General features: G+C 54.0%; 8 protein-coding genes and 1 non-coding gene across 9 annotated transcripts; 5 read left to right on the top strand and 4 right to left on the bottom strand.

Moving 5' to 3' along the window:
- Positions 1-2844: 2844 nt before the first annotated feature.
- On the top strand, positions 2845-4911 carry IWZ02DRAFT_469742 (choline dehydrogenase; the record flags this gene model as incomplete). Its single annotated transcript, XM_066768748.1, has 5 exons — positions 2845-2935; positions 2991-3092; positions 3147-3315; positions 3373-4565; positions 4649-4911. 5 exons carry the CDS (start codon positions 2845-2847, stop codon positions 4909-4911), a joined length of 1818 nt encoding a protein of 605 aa, XP_066622209.1.
- A 220-nt stretch (positions 4912-5131) lies between these two features.
- On the bottom strand, positions 5132-7269 carry IWZ02DRAFT_402391 (histone acetyltransferase). Its single transcript, XM_066765634.1, has 2 exons — positions 6862-7269; positions 5132-6815 (listed from the first exon to the last, which is right to left on the bottom strand). The coding sequence occupies exons 1-2, from the start codon at positions 7163-7165 to the stop codon at positions 5380-5382; spliced, it is 1740 nt and encodes a 579-aa protein (XP_066622208.1). The 5' UTR covers positions 7166-7269; the 3' UTR covers positions 5132-5379.
- Positions 7270-7450: 181 nt separating this feature from the next.
- Positions 7451-8658, top strand: IWZ02DRAFT_433296 (succinyl-CoA synthetase-like protein; the record flags this gene model as incomplete). Its single annotated transcript, XM_066766283.1, has 4 exons — positions 7451-7608; positions 7662-7690; positions 7714-8051; positions 8104-8658. The coding sequence occupies 4 exons, from the start codon at positions 7451-7453 to the stop codon at positions 8656-8658; spliced, it is 1080 nt and encodes a 359-aa protein (XP_066622207.1).
- A 263-nt stretch (positions 8659-8921) lies between these two features.
- Positions 8922-10554, top strand: IWZ02DRAFT_490748 (Mu homology domain-containing protein; the record flags this gene model as incomplete). Its single annotated transcript, XM_066769685.1, has 4 exons — positions 8922-8935; positions 9148-9482; positions 9534-9625; positions 9673-10554. The coding sequence occupies 4 exons, from the start codon at positions 8922-8924 to the stop codon at positions 10552-10554; spliced, it is 1323 nt and encodes a 440-aa protein (XP_066622206.1).
- Positions 10555-11310: 756 nt separating this feature from the next.
- On the top strand, positions 11311-11441 carry IWZ02DRAFT_t73. Its single transcript has one exon. It is a non-coding gene; the product is annotated as a tRNA-His (tRNA).
- An 86-nt stretch (positions 11442-11527) lies between these two features.
- On the bottom strand, positions 11528-12160 carry IWZ02DRAFT_452107 (uncharacterized protein). The gene has a single exon (XM_066767567.1). The coding sequence runs from the start codon at positions 12129-12131 to the stop codon at positions 11871-11873; it is 261 nt and encodes an 86-aa protein (XP_066622205.1). The 5' UTR covers positions 12132-12160; the 3' UTR covers positions 11528-11870.
- Positions 12161-12311: 151 nt separating this feature from the next.
- Positions 12312-14134, top strand: IWZ02DRAFT_271661 (peptidase family C78-domain-containing protein). The gene is made up of 3 exons (XM_066763502.1): positions 12312-12968; positions 13023-13490; positions 13542-14134. The coding sequence occupies exons 1-3, from the start codon at positions 12414-12416 to the stop codon at positions 13974-13976; spliced, it is 1458 nt and encodes a 485-aa protein (XP_066622204.1). The 5' UTR covers positions 12312-12413; the 3' UTR covers positions 13977-14134.
- A 1707-nt stretch (positions 14135-15841) lies between these two features.
- Positions 15842-18023, bottom strand: IWZ02DRAFT_452104 (uncharacterized protein). The gene is made up of 2 exons (XM_066767566.1): positions 17435-18023; positions 15842-17382 (listed from the first exon to the last, which is right to left on the bottom strand). The coding sequence occupies exons 1-2, from the start codon at positions 17924-17926 to the stop codon at positions 15886-15888; spliced, it is 1989 nt and encodes a 662-aa protein (XP_066622203.1). The 5' UTR covers positions 17927-18023; the 3' UTR covers positions 15842-15885.
- A 15-nt stretch (positions 18024-18038) lies between these two features.
- Positions 18039-20131, bottom strand: IWZ02DRAFT_452102 (uncharacterized protein). The gene is made up of 2 exons (XM_066767565.1): positions 19641-20131; positions 18039-19592 (listed from the first exon to the last, which is right to left on the bottom strand). The coding sequence occupies exons 1-2, from the start codon at positions 20092-20094 to the stop codon at positions 18424-18426; spliced, it is 1623 nt and encodes a 540-aa protein (XP_066622202.1). The 5' UTR covers positions 20095-20131; the 3' UTR covers positions 18039-18423.
- Between the last annotated feature and the right edge of the window lie 897 nt (positions 20132-21028).

Genomic DNA, 21028 nt, shown 5'->3' with positions numbered 1-21028 from the left:
CTTCGTTTTCGGCGTTCGGCAAGTGCATAACATTCTTGACTCGTCGTCTGTGCACAATGGTGCTGCTTTTCTTCATGAGCTTAGAGACAAGTCTAATTGAACGTGTCTAAAGGAGGAAACCTGATGCAGAGAAGACGGCGCTGTCGATTGCTATTTTGGTTGCTATGTTCGACGTGGAGCTCAAGGCTCGTTCTCGTAAGGCCTGGTTCTTTTCTGGTGCTGTCCATAAGAGATTTGTGACATAATTCTCGGATTTGAGGCAATTTCCCAAGGACTGCCGACGTAATTGTTGGCTTACCACGAGGTCTTGCTGTCAGGTGTTTAAACTGAACAGGCACTCAGCACAGCCATTGTATCCTACTACCAACAGGGCGATCTTCTCTTTGCTTTGTTCCAGAACAACACGATTCTCATCATCTACCTCGGCCACAACTCTCGGAAAGGATGCGGTGAAATAATCCCGAACATGAGAAGCTTAGCTCGCTTGTCCCTTCAAGGTCTTGGACATGGATCAGCCTCAGGCTAAGGACTAGCGTTATTGTGCGCGAGCGACCGCTGTTTCTGTTGCCGAACAATTGGAAATGACTTCATGACTCTTCCAAAGGCACTAACAAGTCTTCGATGCTCGACAGGAGAACGTGAGCTACATTATCTGGCAACACCCGCTGAGGTCTTGAAGCGTGGTCAATCCACGCGTTCTGACGGCTTGTGATTTTCGAGGCTGGGATTGATGGACTCCCTTCTCCAGAGACTCTTGAGAAAGTGAGCTAGATGGACTGTGGCTTGATGATCAAGAGTCGATGAGTAACGGGAGGCGAAAGAGAAGGAGCTGAAGTGGTGCAGGTGCGTCTTTCTGATTGGCGGCTGAAACGCACCAATCATTTTGGGAGCACGTAGTCCGTGCGTTGACGGCCCCTCTCCCACTGACGGTGACCATTACCCCATTTCCTTCGACAACATCCACTGGTCATCGCTGCTCTTCCATTTCAGATTTCAAATATTGATGATCTATCGCTCTCATATCCAGGTACCCATTCTGTGCTCATTTCTGTTACAGGCGTGCCTCCGAGGCTCTAATGTCCTGCGTGGCCAAGGTCGAGACGTCTGGACTCTTCCTGTGCCGGGTACACTCTCTGGAACCATTGACCGTTTTCTTATGCTCTCTTAATTCTCTATCGAATGGATATCCTGGTAATGAAGAACAAGAAAACCAGTCTCGACCATTGCGACACGCACTCCTATGCTCTTGGCCAAGTATCCGCGGCCTGTGAGCACAATGATTGGGAGGAAAGTCATTCTTCACAAGAAGAAGAGATGGCGCGCTATCCCTCTGCGTCTTGGCACTCCGCGTTTTTCATGCACCAATCCTCGTTGAAAGACACATGACAGAAGTCGGCGTCGCTGTCGTCTTGTCCTCCTGTTTGCCCTTTGCAAATCGTCCACGAGAAGATCAAAACACTGCGAGCCGCTAGTCGAATCAAGAAGAGGCTGAACAGGAAGAGCTGGCGAAGCAGTAAGGTGAAGGTTTTGGCGTAGCCAGCTGTTCAAGACCGCGTTAGCGCTAAACGCTCAGGTGGTCACGCATGGGCTAGAACTGTCTTTTCAAAAACCTACTCGACGCCAGTCCCCCGCTCGACTCTCGCCAAGCACTCCGCGCTCAGCATTAACTTTGGGCGTTGTGGAGGCTGTGAGGTGACGATGACAGCTGGGCTTTCACCTCGTCTTTGGATTTGCATTTCAACGTTGTGCTCCTCGGCACTTGGTAAACTTTTACGTCATTCACTTCGAGCTTCGGAAATCACCTCATGAAGGGCGTTGTTCGTAACGGGGCACGTCTCCTGCTCCGTGGTTCCAGTGGATTGCCAACCACAAACGTGCTAGCGTCTCTTCGCCCTGAGAGACATGGCTATGGTGGCTCGGTAAAGTCAAACGTTGGAACTTTGTGGATACAGCCTCCGGCACATGCATCGGTCTTTGGTATCCTTCTAGGTAAGGTCGTGGTCCGACTCTATCTCGCGTGGCATAGAATCGTCCTTCCCGGAACTTTTGTCACAGAGCCAAATGTGCCCCAGGCGTAGAAGCCGCTTCTCTGTTCGCGCAACCCGGCTTTGACACCGGCATGAACATGTGTAGATCTCCAAACCAAAGTAGGTCTGGCATTGTGTCGAGAAACTAGAGAAGACAGCTGCAATGGCAACGTGGACATGCAGCGTTGTCAACGGAAACGCTCAGAGCTATCGGTTCAAGGTTAAGATGCCGCTGCAGTTTTCCGCTTCGGTACTTGAGACTAACCTGGAGAGGCAGTTTCGCTCCGGGCTCTCTAGAAATCGTCATTGAAGCATACCAGACTTTGAACAACCTCCTGTCTTCTTGTGGATGATATCACTGCGCTGTTTCTCCGTGCGGGTTGACGCCAGCTGGACAATGCTTGGGCTAATTTAGACTGGCGTGGTGGCTGGCCCTTCGTATTTGCTAAGTCTAGAACTAGTCCTCCCTTTGGCCTACTCTCGACCCGAGGCACCTGCATAGCTCGCGCATGCACGTCTGGCTGGACAACAGAGCATGACGAGCCTGTCACTTTAAAATCTTGGACATCCCGCTCACCATCATATCGTCGAAGCATCCCACAGGCATCGGGCCACTCAATAGTTTGCAGCCTCACATTGGGAGAATTCCTGGAAGACACCCCTTTCGCCTCGAAACTTTCGCTCTTGACCATCATTTTCCAACATGAAATTGTCAAGCTCCATTCTCTTGTGCTCAGCTGCCGCAGCTGCAGCACAAGGTGATACCATCACTACGATTATCAACCAGTACACCAGCGGTCAAGGTCTGGTGACGGGAATGCTGGGTGGCCTGGTTGGCACCCTTTCGAACCTCTTCAATGGATTTGATACGCAGTACGACTATGTCGTGGTTGGTGGAGGAACTGCAGGTATTTGGACACAAAGCCAAACCACTGGCAAATCCATGCTAAAACCTGACCACAGGCAACACAATCGCGTACCGCTTGGCCGCTGCAGGAAACCGAGTCGCCATTGTCGAAGCAGGCAATTTCTATCAGCTAGGCAAACCTATCCTGGGCACGACCCGTACGTTTTCATCCCAAGCTTTTGCGCTCCCACGCTGACACAATCCATCTACAGCTCTGGGGGATGTTGTCGGTGTTGGAATGTCCAGGCTTGACTACAACCCGCTGGTTGATTGGGGATTCATGACCACGCCTCAAGCAGGTTGCAACAACCGACAGTTCCACTACGCTCGGGGAAAGGCCCTTGGCGGATCATCTGCTCTCAACTTCATGATTTACCAAAGGTACTGCAAGTCCCATCAACTGTAGACGTTCTGGATAGCTGTTCTAACTGAAAGCAGAGGCACTGAGGGAAGTTATCAGCAATGGGCAGATGAACTCGGGGACAACAGCTACACCTTTGACAACCTGCTCCCCTACTTTGAGAAGAGCTTGACGTTCACGCCGCCGGATACGTCCAAGAGACTTGCCAACGCTACCACTCAATACAACCCGAGCGTATTCGATCCCACCAACCCCGGACCCGTCCAAGTCTCGTACTCGAACTTTGTTCAGTCGATCGCCACATGGTTTATCAAGGGCTTCAATGCCGTCGGCATCCCAACCATTCAAGACTTCAACAGCGGCAACCTGCTGGGTACTCAATATGCTGCAGCCACCATCAGGCCGAAAGACGCTACGCGCAGCGCGTCCGACGTCTTCATTCAGGCCGCACTCGCGAACCCAAAGTTGAAGGTGTACATAAACACGCTGGCAAAGAAGATCATCTTCGACAAGAACAAGAAGGCTACCGGAGTCAAGATTGCATCCGGCCAGACGCTCACTGCCAAAAAGGAGGTCATCCTTTCTGCCGGTGCTTTCCAGTCCCCGCAGCTGCTCATGGTCTCGGGTATTGGACCGGCTGATCAGCTCAAGAAGTTCAACATTCCCATGATCCAGGAGCTTCCTGGCGTTGGCCAAAACATGTGGGATCACATCATGTTTGGACCTTCGTACGAGGTGGACCTGATTACTCTCGACACCCCTCTCCACGATCTGAACTACGCCCTCAAGATCCTCGTCGACTACGTCGCCAACCAGTCCGGTCCTCTTTCGTCCAACGTCTGCGAGCTGCTCGGCTGGGAGAAGATTTCGCAACTCGAGCAATACAAGTCGAACCTATCGGCTAGCACGCTGGAAGCGCTCTCGTCGTTCCCCTCCGACTGGCCCGAGGCCGAGTGGATCAGCATCGCGTCGTACATTGGCAACTTCCTGTACCCGATCCTCCAGCAGCCGCTCAACGGCCGCCAATACGCAACCATTCTGGGCGCCATTGTCGCGCCCACGTCGCGCGGTAACGTCACGCTCGCCTCTGCCGACACCAAGGATCTGCCCCTCGTCAATCCCAACTGGCTCACCACCCAGTCTGATCGCGAGCTTGCCGTTGCCATGTACAGGCGCATGCGCGAGATTTGGAACACGCCCGTCATGCAGCAGGTCGTCAAGGGCCCCGAGTACTTCCCCGGCCCGCAGGTTGATACGGACGAGGAGATTCGTAAGTTGCCCCCTCCCTCAAACACCAAACCCAACCCCTTTTCAACCAAAACACCACCAGCTAACACCACTCTTCTCCCGCAGTCGAGACAATCAAGGAGTCCCTCACCACCGTCTGGCACGCCAGCTGCACGTGCAAGATGTCCAAGCAGGGCGACCCCATGGGCGTCATCGACAACAAGGCGCGCGTCTTCGGCGTCCAGGGCCTCCGCGTCGTCGATGCCTCCAGTTTCCCCTCGTTGCCTCCCGGCCACCCTCAGAGCACCGTCTACATGTTGGCCGAGAAGATTGCCGCCGAGATCCTCAAGGGTAACAAAGCGACGGGAGGCTCCTCGCTTACCTCTTGATTGGTTCTTTGAGGCTGTGTCATGATGACGAATTGTTTGCGGGTGTATAAAATTCTTGTGTCGGTGGTTTTGTTTGATTACTTTGGGCTACGCGCTATATTCTAATCGGTTGGGGAGTTGTTTTTCATAGAAGGGGCTTCCAGGGGCGCATGAGTGGCATCATTTCGTGGCCGTCAGATCTAATTGTTTGCACATATCACGAACATGATGAAGATTGCCGTTCCAACATTGGCAAACATTTGCACGAGAAGTCGTAAGCACATCTAAATCCTTCCTCCAATCTCGATGCCCAAATAGGCCCGTCAAGTGTATCGCGTCGTCTGCAAAAGATCTTTTGTTGCGTCGTCATCACAACCAAGCCCACCAACCAGCCCCTGAACCTTCAAACTCCAGAAAATGCATGCAGTGGCAACGCCTCCCAATCCGACCCAAGTATTTTTGACTCGTCCGTATCATTTACATTCCGTTTTACTCGTCGTCGCTGTCCTCGTCGTCTTCTCTCTCCAGCGACTTGCTCATGTACGGCCCATCCAGTTCGTACCCGAGTTTCCTGTAGTAATCTCTGACGCCGACGCCCGAGATGACCGAGATCTTCCTACTGCCGTGCTCCTCGCGCGCGATGCGCTCGGCCTCCTCCATCAGCAGCGTGCCGTAACCCTGATGCTGGAACTTCTTGGGGTCGCGGCCGTGCATGGGCACCGCCGTGCCGTAGACGTGCAGCTCACGGACCATACTGGTGGGCTGCGCCGTCAGCTCCGGGCGGAATGTGTGAGTCTTGCTGAGCTTGCGCAGGCGCAGCAGGCCGATGAGAATGTCCTGCTTTGGGTCTTCGTAGGCCAGGAAGGTTTCCCATCCTCCGTTGGCGACGTAGTCGCGGCGGACGAGTTCGACTTGCGAGGGCCGGATCTTGTTCTTGACTTCGTTGATGCCAACCTCGCGCGTGCGAACGTCGCGGCAAGTTGTGCCAAAGTCCTTCATGCGTGCCAGCGCCAGTTCGCGCAAGTTGCCATTCTCCACGCCCGACGTCACCAGCGGCATTGGAATGTCACGCTGGACACGGTAGATTCGAGTCCAGGGTGGCACAAGGGCCAGGATCCGAGCCACAAGATCTACGAGCGCGTTGGGGGTGTAGTTCTTGTAGCGGCCGGTGCGCCAGAGCTCGTAGAGTCCAGTCCCGCGAATGACCAGCGTTGGGTAAATTTTGAGTCCGTCTGTGCGAAAGTCGGGGTTTTCAAAGTACTCGCGGAACTGATCCAGGTCTCGCTCCATGCCAACATTGGGAAGGTCAGGCATCATGTGACTGACCACTTTGAAACCGGCGTCCTTCGAAAGTTTGAAGGTCTCTGCCACAGCTTTGACGGTATGGCCGCGGTTAGTGTCTCGCGCGACGTCTTCGTAGAGGGATTGGACACCGATTTCGAGGCGAGTGCAGCCGTAGCGAAGCATGGCAGAGAGATGTTGGTCCAAACAGTAATCTGGCCGTGTCTCAATTGTGATACCAACACACTTGACGTTGCTCATTTCGCCCGCGGCCACAGCCTCATCCACATTCGTCGTTTGGTATCCGCTCAGCGCATTGTGGAGCTGACTAATGAACTCGTTCCGGTAATCTTCTGCCAGCGACATAAATGTGCCTCCCATGATAATATATTCAACTTTGTCCACACTGTGGCCCAAGGCCTTGATCTGGTCGACGCGGCCTCTGGCTTGCTCGTATGGATCGTAGCGCGCGCGGATTGCGCGCATCGATGTGGGTTCATAGCCGGTGTAAGATTGTGTTGAATACTCGAAATCGGAATCGGGACCTCCGGGGCAGTAGACGCAAATGTTGCCGGTGTATGCAATGTGTGGGCAGCGGTGGGGCTTGCACATCACCGCCACAACGGCGATTCCAGACGAAGTTCCTAGAATTTGTTAGCGATGATCTGGATAGCGACGCAAGAGTCATACGAATGGGCTTTGCAATCAGTTTGGGCAGAATGTATTTCTTGTAATGCTCGGGGACTGCAGCAATAATTGCAGTCAGAGGCGGTTGGGTGCTGAGGAAGTGCTTTTTGGCCATTTGGCCGCGCAGCGCATTCAGATTGATGTCCTTTTTGGGCTTGGAACCATCCACGGAGGCCTCGTAGTCCTGGATGAGTGCGCTCGCAATGTCTGCGCAGGCGCGCATGTAGCGCTCGTTCTCTGGCGGCAGCTTGACATTTTTTGGCAGTCGGCGCTTGGGCTGGGTCGCGGTGACGGTCATGGTCGCCATGTTGGGCCGGGAGCCGGGTGAAATGTCGACCTAAGGTAAAGGTATCGAGCGTGGTGGTGGTGACACAGGTGTTGGTGGCTACGACATGGATGATGGTGGGCAAGTTGGACTGAGTGGGTCGGTGTCTGGGGAGCGGCGGCCGAAGAAAACCAATCGGCCCTTGCGCTTACAACATCTCTCCTCCGTGCTAGCAAACTGCCGCAGCAAACCCTACGACCTTCCGGTTCGCGACAACCGACCTCAATCCATCCCACTCCACTCTTTTTCTAGAGCACAGTTCGCATCATGCAGGCATTCCGTCGTCCCCTGTGCTCCGCACTCAGCGCCGCTGGCCGCAGGCAGGCCTACTCGACGGCCTCGCCCTACGCCGCGACTGCTCCCAACCTGCGCATCAACAAGGACACCAAGGTTCTGTTCCAGGGTTTCACGGGCAAGCAGGGAACGTAGGTAGCTTTACTGTCTTCATTCGCGACTTTGCGTGCTGACGAGTCCCCAGCTTCCACGCCCAACAGGCCATCGAATACGGTACGAGCTCAAGCTCTTCATAGCTCCATTCAAAGCGAAGACACTTTTTGATAAGGAACCAGGCACAAACGTCGTCGGCGGCACCAACCCAAAGAAGGCTGGCACTGAGCATCTTGGTAAGCCCGTGTTTGCCAGCGTCGAGGAGGCCAGGAAGACTACGGGCGCCGACGCCTCTGCCATCTTTGTCCCTCCCCCTCTGGCTGCTGCCAGTATCGAGGAAGCCATCAAGGCAGAGGTTCCCCTCGTCGTCACCATCACCGAGGGCATTCCCCAGCATGACATGGTCCGCATCACCGACATGCTCAAGACCCAGAGCAAGACGCGCATGCTGGGCCCCAACTGCCCCGGTATCATCGCACCTGTATGTTTACCCCGCCCGCAACCCAAGCAGCCTCATTTTAACACTCGTCCAGGGTCAATGCAAGATTGGCATCATGCCCGGTTTCATCCACAAGCGCGGCCGCGTCGGTATCGTGTCTCGTTCGGGTACCCTGACCTACGAGGCTGTCAACCAGACGACCCAGACCGGTCTTGGCCAGTCCCTCGTCGTCGGTATCGGCGGTGACCCCTTCTCCGGCACCAACTTCATCGACTGCCTGAACATCTTCTTGAAGGATGAGGAGACGGAGGGTATCATCATGATTGGCGAGATTGGTGGCAGCGCCGAGGAGGACGCTGCAGACTTTTTGAAGGCCAACAACACGATGAACAAGCCTGTTGTCAGCTTCATTGCCGGTATCTCTGCGCCGCCGGGAAGGAGGATGGGACACGCCGGTATGTTTTCCCGTCAGGCCTACTGGGCAAGAGCATTAGCTGATTCGCAAACAGGTGCCATTGTGTCTGGTGGCAAAGGTGACGCCAACTCCAAGATCACTGCTCTGGAGGGCGCGGGCGTCGTCGTCGAGCGCAGCCCTGCGGCGCTGGGCAAGACGCTGCACGCCGAGTTTGTCAAGCGCGACTTGATCTAATGGAACATATAGACAAATGGGGGGGCGGAATGCCGTGCAGAGGAATTGAGATTGGGTTGGCCGGTCCTATGAGATTTGAGCGTTTGGGTTTGCGTGCATTGCTCCGCAGCTGTACAGTTTATCTAGATTTGGCGGCAAACGGCGGTCCCGGCTGGTTTTTTTTTTTTTTTAAAAAAAAAAAAAAAAAAAAATACCCTCTACTTGATAGCCGAGTTATCTCCTAGGTCCCTGCAGAAAAGTGAGGTGATGTGTGGCAGCCCAACATGAACCCACTCTGGTAGTGGAGCGTGGCCGGCGATCACCCCCGGATCCCTGACTCCCGCTCCATTCCACCGCCGTGAACTCCAGTCCAACCCCTCGATCGAGACGACCTCAACGTCCGCCAACACCACCGCCCGCCCGCTGCCTGCTGCTCCTGGCTGTCGCGATAATGTGCAACCAGACCCCTCCCTCCTTGTCTCACTCGCTTGGCTGACCCTGACCTCGCAGGCTCTCCGGCATCCTCATCTTCAATCAAAAGGGCGAGAACCTCATCTTCCGCGCCTTTCGCAACGACTGCCGCCCCCGTCTCGCCGACGTCTTTCGCATCCAAGTCATTAGCAATGCCCAAGTGCGCTCGCCCATCCTGACCCTCGGATCCACCACCTTCAGCCATGTCAAGCATGAAAACATCTACCTCGTTGCCGTTACTAAGAGTAACGCCAACGCCGCCCTCGTCTTCGAGTTTCTGTACCGAATGGTTGGCTTGGGAAAGGCATACTTTGGCAAGTTTGACGAGGAGGCTGTCAAGAACAACTTTGTCCTCGTCTACGAGCTTCTCGACGGTGCGTCTGAAGCTTCAGAGATCTAATGCACGGAATGCTCACGCCGCACAGAGATACTGGATTTCGGATACCCACAAAATACCGAGACGGAGACACTGAAGATGTACATTACCACCGAGGGTGTCAAGTCTGAGCGCGCAATGGTATGTGGCTATCGTGCTTTGGAAGCTCCAGCATTGACACAGAGCAGGAGGATTCGTCCAAGATCACCATGCAGGCGACTGGCGCGCTCTCGTGGAGGCGCTCGGATATCAAGTATCGCAAGAACGAGGCTTTTGTCGATGTCATTGAGGATGTTAACCTCCTCATGTCCGCCACGGGAACTGTGCTTCGCGCCGATGTCAACGGCCAAATTGTCATGCGCGCGTACCTGTCCGGCACCCCCGAATGCAAGTTTGGACTCAACGACCGTCTCACATTGGGAGAAGACAGTCTCTCCACGCCATCCGGTAATCGATCGGGGACGAAAGCAACTCGCGCCGCCGCCGGATCCGTTACCCTGGAGGACTGTCAATTCCATCAATGCGTAAAGCTGGGCAAGTTCGATACGGATCGCATCATCAGCTTTGTCCCTCCAGACGGCGAGTTTGAGCTGATGCGGTATCGCGCGACGGAAAATGTGAACCTGCCGTTCAAGGTGCATGCTATCGTCAATGAAGTCGGCAAGACCAAAGTCGAGTACAGCATCGCAATTCGCGCCAACTACGGCTCCAAGCTATTTGCGACCAATGTAGTCGTGCGCATCCCAACTCCACTCAACACAGCAAACATCTCTTCGCGGACCAGTCAGGGCAAGGCCAAGTACGAGCCCGAACACAACAACATTGTGTGGAAGATTCCACGCTTCACGGGCCAAAGCGAGTACGTTCTCAGTGCCGAAGCAACGCTGACGAGCATGACGAACCAAAAGGCGTGGAGCCGACCACCACTCAACCTAAGCTTCAGCCTGCTCATGTTCACAAGCAGTGGGCTGTTGGTGCGCTATCTCAAGGTTTTTGAAAAGAGCAACTATAGCAGTGTCAAATGGGTCAGGTACATGACGCGTGCTGGGAACTACGAGATTCGGTTTTAATCACTGGCTTCGTTGGGGTCCTAAACAACGGTATCCCTGGTGAGCATGGCATTTGCCTGGTTCTCTGGGCGATGGGTGTGGTTATGGCGCTGGGGCGTTTTGAGAAGCGTGGCATCACGGACTTTCTTGACGGGGACTTTTTTGCATTGGGTCGGTGTTTATTTTTTGGATACCTGGTCTTCCCCGCAGCTCTTTCTGTTGTACCATTCGAGGCCTGCTGTTAAAAGCTTGTGGCTCACGCAACCATTCGAACGTTTTCTACCAGCCATTTTGGCTTCCCAGAACCTGGATGCTTCTCCTTACTACAGCCTTGGATATCGTGAGGGCTTCTCATCCGCGCCTCCATCACAGCACACTTGGAGCTTTACAAGGTTCCGTTCTCTACTCACAAACGGCCGAGGACAGGAATCTACGGTTTTCCTCCCCACATGGTCGCGCTCTCCTACCCAGAACGAGGAACAACTCTTGCGTCCATCGGCCTGTCTTCTTTGCACAACACACTGTCGTGCTCATTATCGAGCTTCGTACAGTCCTATCTTGTTTTCATTCTTCCCCGCCACTGCGCGCATTTCCGCTCCGTTCCGCCCCGCTCCGCCCCGCTCCGCCCCGCTCTACCCCACCACACACACACCCCTCGTCCAAAAAAAGAAAAGAATAGTTTCTCATGCCCTGTCCCTGGCTATCTATAATATATTTGTAATCCCCCTCCTCAGCATTCCATAATAAGCTCTTTGAGAGCTCCAAAAATCCTTCCCAGGTGATGTGGTGTAGGGGTAGCATGCGTCGTTGTGGAGCGTCCCACAACATCAGCCCTTAGGTTGGTTGTTTGCTGTTTGATGGATGATCACAACGCCGACTCGACCTGGGTTCGATTCCCAGCATCGCCAGCTTGATGCTTCCACGCCCAGCGTGGATGATCGTAGTCCTTTTTGCTCTTCTGATGGAGGTGGTTGGGGAGGGTGGGGGGTTGCGAGGGGAGGTGGGAAGCTGGCGTGAGGGACGCAGTTTCGTTGGCTCCTCTAGCCGGGCGCAGTCTTTTTGCCCTGTGTGAAATGGCAGTTCAATTTGTGGGAGAAAGGGATGCTGGCAGGAGATATTGCAACAGTGACAGTGTTGCGTGCAAGCAATTCGATGGATGGGTGCTCGCTCCTAGACGCATTCTCGTGTCGCCTGTGTCAAAGGCGTGTGGGGATCAAGCGCTTTGTTTTTGTTTGCCCTAATCTGGAAGGGTCCACAAGCTACATGTAGAACAAGACATATCGAAGGATTGACAACGGATTCGCCCTTTCGACCGCTGCAACCCTTTCCTGCAAGTTCTATCGCATCGCCGTTCGCAATCGGTCAACATTCCTGGCCAGCAACAGGAATCCGAGGCGGACAATTTGGGCGTCGAGAAAACCTTGGCAGGTTGGCTCCGGAGGCCGAGTAGATTGGGTCATCCTGGGAGCACCGGTGGGAATGATTCGTGAGAGTTTTGTTGACGGGTTTTGGGTAGAGACAGGCTTTGAGGCTGGAATCTGTCCTGTCGACTGTGTGCCCGTCGAAAGAATCGCGATAGATAGCAATGATGTTGCCATGTTAGCGCGCGTGATGGTGGAGGTTCTAGCGGTCACTAGATTCGGAACTTGAGCGGGCGCAGGCGATCAAGTGAACAGAAGATCCAGAAGTCAGAATGACTGTGCCACAACGTCCGCCTCACGCGCTTACGCGAAGTCGCGATTGACGACACCCAAGCGCGTCAAAAGTCTTTGCTTTTTGTGCCTCGTGCAACCTCAGGTCTGTCTGCTGGCCTTTGCAACCGGCTCCCGTTTAAGTATCGGCCCTCGCCGTCAACAACTGCTTCGGCAGATCGCGCAATCATGGCCGAACTCCAGTGCCCGTTCTGTTCCTTCTCTGACAGGGATTCGTACTTTCTGATGCTGCACGTCGAGGAGCTTCACACGGACGACTCGCCCTTTGTCGCCCGGGACAACAACTCCTCTCCTCCATACGCCCCTTCTCCAAAGCTGCCCGGAAAGCAGGCCTGCCGCGACAGTCCGTCCAACGAAGAAGGCGAAACCGACTGGCTGCTCTGTCCCGAGGAAAATTGCGGAGAACAGCTCCCGCTCTACGAGCTCAACGATCATCTCGATTTACATCTCGCAGAGACGTTGGAATATCAAGAAGCCGCCGGCATCTCTTCGTCGTCATCATCCACAGCCGCCAACATGCGTTCCCCGTCAACCATTGCTTCTGAGCATTCATTTAGCGGCAACAGCTTCTCGACGCAATCGAATCGCCATGCCCGGGCCCGCCTCCCATCCGACGACTCTGAAAAGACGACCTTAACCCGCAGCTTTCTGGACATCATCAAGCCCTCTTCGCCGTCAAAGAAGAAGAGTGGTTCCAGGCCTGCTCAAAATGGTCGTCTTGGAGTGAGTGTGCTCGAAAATTTTGGCCCAGTCTTGTTGCTAATCTTCCTTCTACAGAAATCTGAGCTGGGTCCTTATGCTTTTGAAGAGCAAATGCCCGCATGGCTGTATCGGCAGATAGAAGCCGGTCCCAAGGTCACAGTAGCCAACCGCATTGGCCGCGATGGCCGTAATATCAAGGTCGAAGAGGTGGACAATGAGACCCCCGGAATTCTCCCTGTCCTGGCCCAGCTTTGCTCAATTGATCGGGGCGTCAGCCGCGCTTACCTTTGCCACCCTAGCACCATTTTCATCACCAAACGGCAAAATGAGGGCGGCTTTTGCGGCTATCGCAACACCCAGATGCTCGTCTCTTACATTCAGGGCTCAAAGGCTCAAGGCCATGACAAGTTTGGTTCGCGTACGCCCGGCATCCTCTTGCTGCAAGACATGATTGAAGAAGCTTGGGACAAGGGCATCAACACTGTTAGTCGTACCCAGACCGGTGGAATCCGAGGGACGCGCAAGTACATTGGCACGCCAGAGGTAAGTGACTGTTGCCTGCCGGCCTTCCAAAGCCTAGCTCACATGACCCAGGTCGAAGCCCTGCTGCGGAGTCTCGGCATCGACCATGGCCTGCAAATGTTCACGGACCGTCCAGACAGTCAAGCGCACGAGCAGCTCCTGAATGATGTCGAGTCCTACTTCGAGGCAGCGGTCGAAGACGACGAGAATATCAAGGTGCACAAGACGCACTTGCCGCCCATCTACCTGCAACAGCCCGGTCACTCAATCACCATTGTCGGCTTCGAGAGGCTCAAAGACGGCACCCGCAATCTTCTCGTCTTCGATCCCATGTTCAGAACCTCGCCGGGCATGCACCGAATTCTTGGTCGAAAGGACCTGCGCACGCATCGACCCGAGATTCTGCAAGCCTATCGAAGGGGTGCCAGGCAGCTGAGCAGGCACAGAGACTTTGAGATGATCAAGCTCACTGCTCATCCGCCGCTCTTCCCGGCATGGGACGTATGAAGTCCCTCCTTCCTATGCTCCACAATCGTTACACATTCCCGACATTGCTACATATCATAATACCCGGCATTGCAATAGGCGTCTGCTCTCACTAGTTGCTAAAAGTCAACAGGTCATTTCGATTTTTCCCGATTGTCCCTACCTCTACGTCTTCTTTCATGCTCCTACGCTGGATTACCACATCATTCCGGAGCACTGTTTCACGGTGCTGTTCCCCTGGCAAAGCTTCGGAGCATTGTTCTCTGTCCAAGACGCCCGATTCGCCTCCACCGACACGACCAACGACGCGGCGATTGACAGCGGTCTGTTGGGTGGAATGCCGGTCCTGCTGGACAAAGCCTACCTTGAGTGGATGAAACCATCTACTGGACCAGATTCCGTGTGCGCCATCAAAACGACCAATACCGTTAGCTCCCATCCTTCTTCTATTGCCGCTTACCTCGAGGCCCATCAAGGTGAGGAACTTCCGGAGGATGTGTACTTTGAAAAGTCCGTCGAAGCCCCCGTTGCCATCCATTATGCCTGTGGCATGCCCTTTCGACCCGGATACATCCATCACGCCTTCAAACGGTGCCAGCCCCCAAATCCCTTCAAACGCTATCAAAACAGCGAAAGCTCTTCATCGACGATCAGCATTCCCGGTGGGAGCAGCGAGAACAGCCCAACATCTCCGTATCCTCCATTTGCTCCGGGGGCGCGCCCACCAAGCAAATATCCAGAGAAACGGCTGCGGCCTTTGAGTCCTCGCACTGCCGGATGGCCATTTGCACCACCACAGGCCCAATCCCAGCAGCATTGTTTGTCTCCACAAAACATCCAATCACTTCCTTCTCCTTCACCGTCCGTCTGCTCGATGTCGGGAGCTGCTGATGGTGGAAGTGGAGAGCCTAGTTGCCAGCATTGTGCATACGCAACAAGGTATGCAGACTGGCTCTATCCACAAATGCACAAGCAACCGTACCATGAGCGGAGAGACTCTGGTATCGGCTGCACAACAGAATTTCCTGGTCAATTCAATGCGACGGCTCTGCCACTCCCCTCTCTGCAATCCCCAGCTCCAACGCGTACGCCCTCCCTCGCCTGCCACTATCATCAGCAAATCAACCTCCCTTATCGGCTCAAGCAAGACTCACAAGACCACTACTCGAGCGACTATCATCAGATACCTTCTCGTCGCCGATGGTCACAAGCTACCAACTCCACTGTGACGTCGACATACCATCATCCCTCGGCCTCGGCGCCAGTGCCGGATCAGCTCGAAGACTTCTTTTACGAGATGGGAAGTGACGGACGACAGTCAGTCTTTTACGGCACGGGCAATGGGATGCACAAGGGAAAAGAGGTGCGCAACGCCAGGACCTGCGGTAACTGGAGGGACTGCTGAACCGTGGATGGGCAGAGTCTGATGGACGCTTTTTGCTTCTTGCTTTTGGGTTTCCTTTGTCTTTTCACGTGGACACGACGGTGTTTGGGCTGGCTGCTGGGTTCAAGAGGCGGGGGAAATTCTTGACATGGGTAGAGAAGGGTTTTATGTGGATGGCATTGGCGTGGCTTTGCAATGGCATGCGCGGACTCGGACAGGTGGTATGCATGCGTGGGCAAGAATTGGTAGATTAGAGTAGAACTCGGAAATTCAGGTAGATGGTTTAATGGGATGACATTCCAATCCGTCACTGGCCTTTGAATGTGAAGGCTCCATGTTCCACGCAAAAGTCAGGACCCTGAGGCATGGAGTAAGGAGGGCAGCGTAGAACGTCTGCGTGTGAGCAGTGAGGGCTGCGAAGCGCAGGGCACCTTCTCAAAGAGAACGAGGAGCAGCACTTCAATCACCATCGACTCAAAGAATTCCAGTGGAGGCAAAAGACTGTTAACATACATTGGCGCGCTCAACATTTTTGCTGTCTAAATGCTACAGAATACTCATTACATCCGGATTGGAGCTAAAATGATTAAAGCAAATCTCGCCAATGATCCTGCCCGCGTCCATGAGCTCCTGCTCGACCTCCTCGGCGGGCTTGCCGTGGCCGCCCTCAACGATGCGCGTGTAGGCCAGGACCATGCGCGGGATGAGGAAGCCCTTGCCGCCGTACTGCGTGTTGCGCACCCAGTGCTCGGCCAGCTTGGTGTAGCGCTGCAGCACGTCGCAGATGCGGTCGCGCACGTACGGCATCTCGGCCACGAGGTTGTGCGACGACGGCATGCTAGGCGTGGGTTTGGGCCTGGGCCCCACGGCGTGCAGCAGACAGTCGCACAGGTAGAGCACGGCGTAGAAGAGGCCAGTCTTCCAGGCCTTGTTGGAGGGCTGCATGGCCGAGGCAAAGAAGCGCGTTGGGTTGGGCCCGATGGTGCCGTCGAGCATGGCTAAAGCTGTTGTCAGGCATAGGCTTTGCGAGAAGTTGTATCGCGGGTCGTTGCGGACGGCGAAGGGTACGTGGAGCACCAGGATGTAGCGACGGTAGAGGTGCCGCAGGAAATCTGCTTGAAAGCAGTACGACCGTCGTTCATCATCTTGAGGGACAACATCGAGGTGTCTCTTAATATCTGCGTCAAGTCGGAGGATTTTCTCGTAGTCGTTTTCTTGACGAATCGAGTTTGCGAGGGTCGTGATCGCCATTCGTGTTTGAAGGGATCCGGCCAAGTTTGCTTGCTTTGGTATTGAAGGGTTCGGCGAAGCGATCTCGTTCGTGGCAATGGGTGGCAGCGTGTCCCAATCGTCCGGCTGTAAAGTTGGAGGGAAACCAGCATCGAGGCAGGCTTGTAGGTCAAGCTCTAGTATGGTCTGCCAGATTCGTCTGCGAAGTTCGAATTGGTCGACTGGAATGCCGCGAAGCTTGGACGGGTCACGGTGGAACCCCATGCCCATGGCTGTTCTCACCAGCGTGGCTGCTGGGATCTGCCCCCAAGGCTCACATATGGCACATGTTTGACGCATCAAGACAGACAAGCAACAGACCTGCAAGGTGCCCAGGCTTCTCTCCCAAGTTTCCGTGGCTGTATCCTGCCAGATGAGAGCAAGTCGCCACCACTTCAGCACCTTGTTCCGGCGAATGGGCCGTTCCTCGTACGTCATGGTACTATCGCCAATGGCAATGACCAACAGGAGCTGCAAAACAAAGATTGCCGGGGCTCCGTCTGGATCGGACCAAAATTGGTCATACTGGCTGTAGAATTTGTCCAAGTCGAGGACGGGGTATGTCAAGTCATATGTTTCGATATAGCGTCGGAGCAGATTGTCAGCAACATTTCGCGGAGGTACTTCATGGGCAATGCCAAGGTTCAGGTCATCACTGTCTTGGATTATCAAGCGACGTTGGTCGAGTTGACGCCTCACGCGTCCGTATCTTTTGCCAGCCTGCTCGCCCGATTCATCCTTGTGGCCGCAAATGTAGAACATGATTCGGTCGAACTTGTGTGGTATTAGTCAAGCATTGACCAAGAAGGTTTGCCAAGACGATTACTTTTCTTGAGAACCACCAGTGGTTGCAGCTTTGTCCGTGGTAAGTCATTTCATTGTCGGTGTTGTACAACATGCCAGAAAAGGAATAGTTCAGATTCTCGTCCTCGATCGTCATCGGACGGGCAGTTGGCGTTGCAGACTGGAGGGTAGCTGTCTCGAAAGACGGAAAAACCGAACCAGAGTCGGAGGGTGAGAGTACTGCTGTTGCAGATCTTGACGGAGGTATATGCTGGAATGTCCGTCCAGGCGTTGAAACGGTTGCCGCGGGACTAGCCAACTGATGCTGCTGGGACTGGTCCGTCAGAACTGGCTGCCTTGTCGGTCGCGGCGAGTCTGCAGGAAAAGTACACTGCTCTTTCCATCCTCTTTTGGTGCAGCGGAGACACGGGCGCATTTGGTCACATTTGACCTTCCGTTGCCTGCACTGGACGCAGCTAAACTGTGGTCTGTTTCTGCGCCGACGCGGAAGAGCCGAGGCCGGAGGTTGATCCATCTTTTGCAGCTCTGAGAGGTTGGATCGAAATGTACAGAGAGAAAACTGTAAGAAGAAGACGAAGAAGAAGAAGAAGAAGAAGAAGAAGAAGAAGAAGGGACGGTGAGAGTATCAAGCGGGACGGCGTGGAAAGCGGGAGGGCGGTCAATAAAGCTCGGTCTCGGACTTTCCCGATCTGCTCGGCTCGGGTTCAACTTTGTTTATCTGATGTCGGCGTCGGCCCTGTCTCGGTCTTTGATCCTCTCCCAAGACGCGGCAACACCTGATTCCTCCACCTGCATCCTTTGACTTCATCTTTCGTCTTTTGCAACCGTCATCAACGGCTCCTGAGCCAACAGTTTGCAGAGAACGTGCCGAAACTGCGGCTGGACTACTTTGCGCTGCGATTGCGACCATCATAAATCAACGCTACTCTAACAGCAATACTACAGACATCATGCAGCTTGGCTATGCCAGGAGCGGAAAACGAAGAGAAACCCATTCGACGTCCCTCTCGATCAAGATTTGGCTGGTCTGACAGACTGAGGATCGTGAAAGACGTCGTCTTTGTCAATGTCGGCCTTGACCTTCTCGAGCCGCGCAAGATTGGGACCCCAGTACTCTTGTTGCGCATAATCGAGAAACGGGTCAACATATCCAGCACATGCTCCTCCAACCCCCGGAACGTTGTCGATTATCAACCGATTGATCCCGTTCAAGAAATCTCTCGTCGTCTGTCCAACACGACCAAGCGTGATCGCGTAACTTTGCATAAAATACAGGAAGTTTCTATGCGGACAAGCTCTTTCCTCGGTAGGAACAGTGTTGATGTAGCCGCCAGACAGGTCAAATATGACAAACCAGAGCAGTGCGTCCTTCCTCGACTTCTCCAGGTACTCGAGTAAGGCGTCGATGGCCTCGTCGTTCATCAGCGTCGATGGAGTGAAGGCAAGAGATTTTGCGTAAAAGGATGCCTGGAATCCGCTGAGGTCCAAGGCAATATCCTCAAGCGCCTGACCAATTTTTCCGACGGCATCGTCTATGATGGCAATTTCCAGCTTCGGGCCATTATTGGAAAGCTGTGTTTCGATGTTGAGGCTGTCAAATTCCGACCTTGATCCAAAATATATGCCGTTAATGCTGATAGTGCCTTCCAGAATAGTCAAAGTCGATGCAAATTTCCAGCTGAGGTCAGGGTCGGATACGAGCTTGTTCCATGCCTTGAAGGTATCGGCTAGAGTGTTTGCGTCGCCCGTGGTAATATTGTAAGTGTAGCGAACCATCTCCCTAGGCTCTGGAGACGTCTGGAACTTGTACTCGGTAATAATGGCAAAGCTGGCGCCTGCTCCAAGCACAGCGAAAAACAAGTCCTTGTTCTCATCTTTGGTGGCTCGGAGGACGGTCAAGTTGGCCAGGACGACCTCAACCTCGACTACCTGGTCAGCAGCGGCACCAAGTTGTCGTCCGAGGGGCCCCAATCCGCCAATGCTAGCGTGGCCACCGAGACCCACTTGAGGCGCGACGCCTTGCGAAATGATTCTGTTACCATTCTCGTGCAGTTGCTTCTCGCTATTCTCAAGCAGTGTCCCTGCTCCAATGGTTGCAATCCACGAATTCCTGTCGATTTCAAACTTTTGGAAATATGTCAAATCGACTACAACAGCAGTGGATCCTGTTCCACCCAAACCTACAAGGACTGAGTAAGAAGCTTGGTGATATTCAGGGGCTGACAAACAGTAATTTCCATAGCTATGGCCCCCACTCCGGGCTTGGACCTTGCGCTTGTATCTGACAGCGCAACGAACAACCTCTGCGACCTCCTCTGTCGCTTTCGGATATGTCACTGCGGCTGGAGTGACAGGAATGTCGAGATTCAACGGCTTGACATCTCGGAGCTGGTAAAGAATCTCGTCGGGGAAGTGCGCCCGGTCTTTATCACCACCCACCGCCTCGTTCAAGCATTCTTCCAAATCCTGGTCTTCAGCTCTCGAGACAAGCTCTAAGTCGATGGTTGAGGCCGCCGCACCTACCGCAAGATGCAGCAGCAAGGCCAGGATTGGAAAGAACAACATTTCCATCAAAAAGATGGGCGCTATTGAAAGGGTGGAAGGTGATGGTGAAAACCTCGGGTGCGGCGTCGAGTTCTTGAGCCAATGCTGAAGACGCAGAACCAGCCCGTGGCTTCTCATGCAGGTGAATCACATTCGGTGGATCGACCTGCCGGACGTGGTTGGGTTGTGACTTGGTTTCCTGGCCAATGAGCAGATCTCGGCAATTTCGCAGATCCGGGGCCATTAGAAGAAAGTCATGACATGCTGCAGGCTGGACAGCAATTCGTATCCCATGAAAGATAGACTACCTACCCTTTTCTCAAGATTGTGGTTGCGTGCCATGACCTTTTGCACGAGGCTATGGTCACAGAGAGCAGGGTCGCAGTTCGCACCACCTTACCCGCACGTACATGGCACCAGCGCGCGGAGTCTTCTGGTCAGTACCAATTCACTCTGATTTTCTCACCATTTGTTTGTCGGATGCCCGCATGCTTTTGAGCTTTTTGCTGACAACTGAACGCTGATATATCAGTTAGGCCTCCGGCATGAAGGATTCAATGCGGCAAAGGCAGCATGCGCGACAAGGCTTGTCGAAGTCTGTGGCTAGCCGACTGATCCCTTGTACAAGATCCAAGTGAGATCAGGGGCTCCAATATTTCCTGATTTTCCCATTTTTGCTTTGCGCCACTTCCGTCGAGCCACTTCCGTCGAGTTTCGGGGAAGCGCTGTGCTTCAAATTGCCTGTACTCTGTCTGCCGCCTAACTAACGGCCCGCTGCAGAAATGCTGAGCCATATCTTGCGCCACATATTTCGAGCTGATTCGAGCTGGAGACTCAGCTTGCACAGGACAGTGGTGGTTGTCGTACAGCAGAGTGGGTTCTGGGAATATGAAATTACCCTCCAAATCAGAGAGTATGCGCTTGGACATTCAAGTCTCACCGGCAAACGGATGCTACATTTATCTTGTGGTTTTTGCTCTTTTCCCCTCTCAAGCTGGAGTGCGCCAGCGACGTTACGATTCCACAGATTGACACAAGGTTGGAATCGCCCTTCAAAAGAAGAGGTCACACG

Source organism: Phyllosticta citriasiana (assembly GCF_038021145.1).
Source record: "Phyllosticta citriasiana strain CBS 120426 chromosome Unknown IWZ02scaffold_7, whole genome shotgun sequence".
Classification (NCBI taxonomy): domain Eukaryota; kingdom Fungi; phylum Ascomycota; class Dothideomycetes; order Botryosphaeriales; family Phyllostictaceae; genus Phyllosticta; species Phyllosticta citriasiana.
The sequence above is the reverse complement of the archived record's forward strand: the minus strand, read 5'-3'. Positions and strand labels throughout refer to the sequence as shown.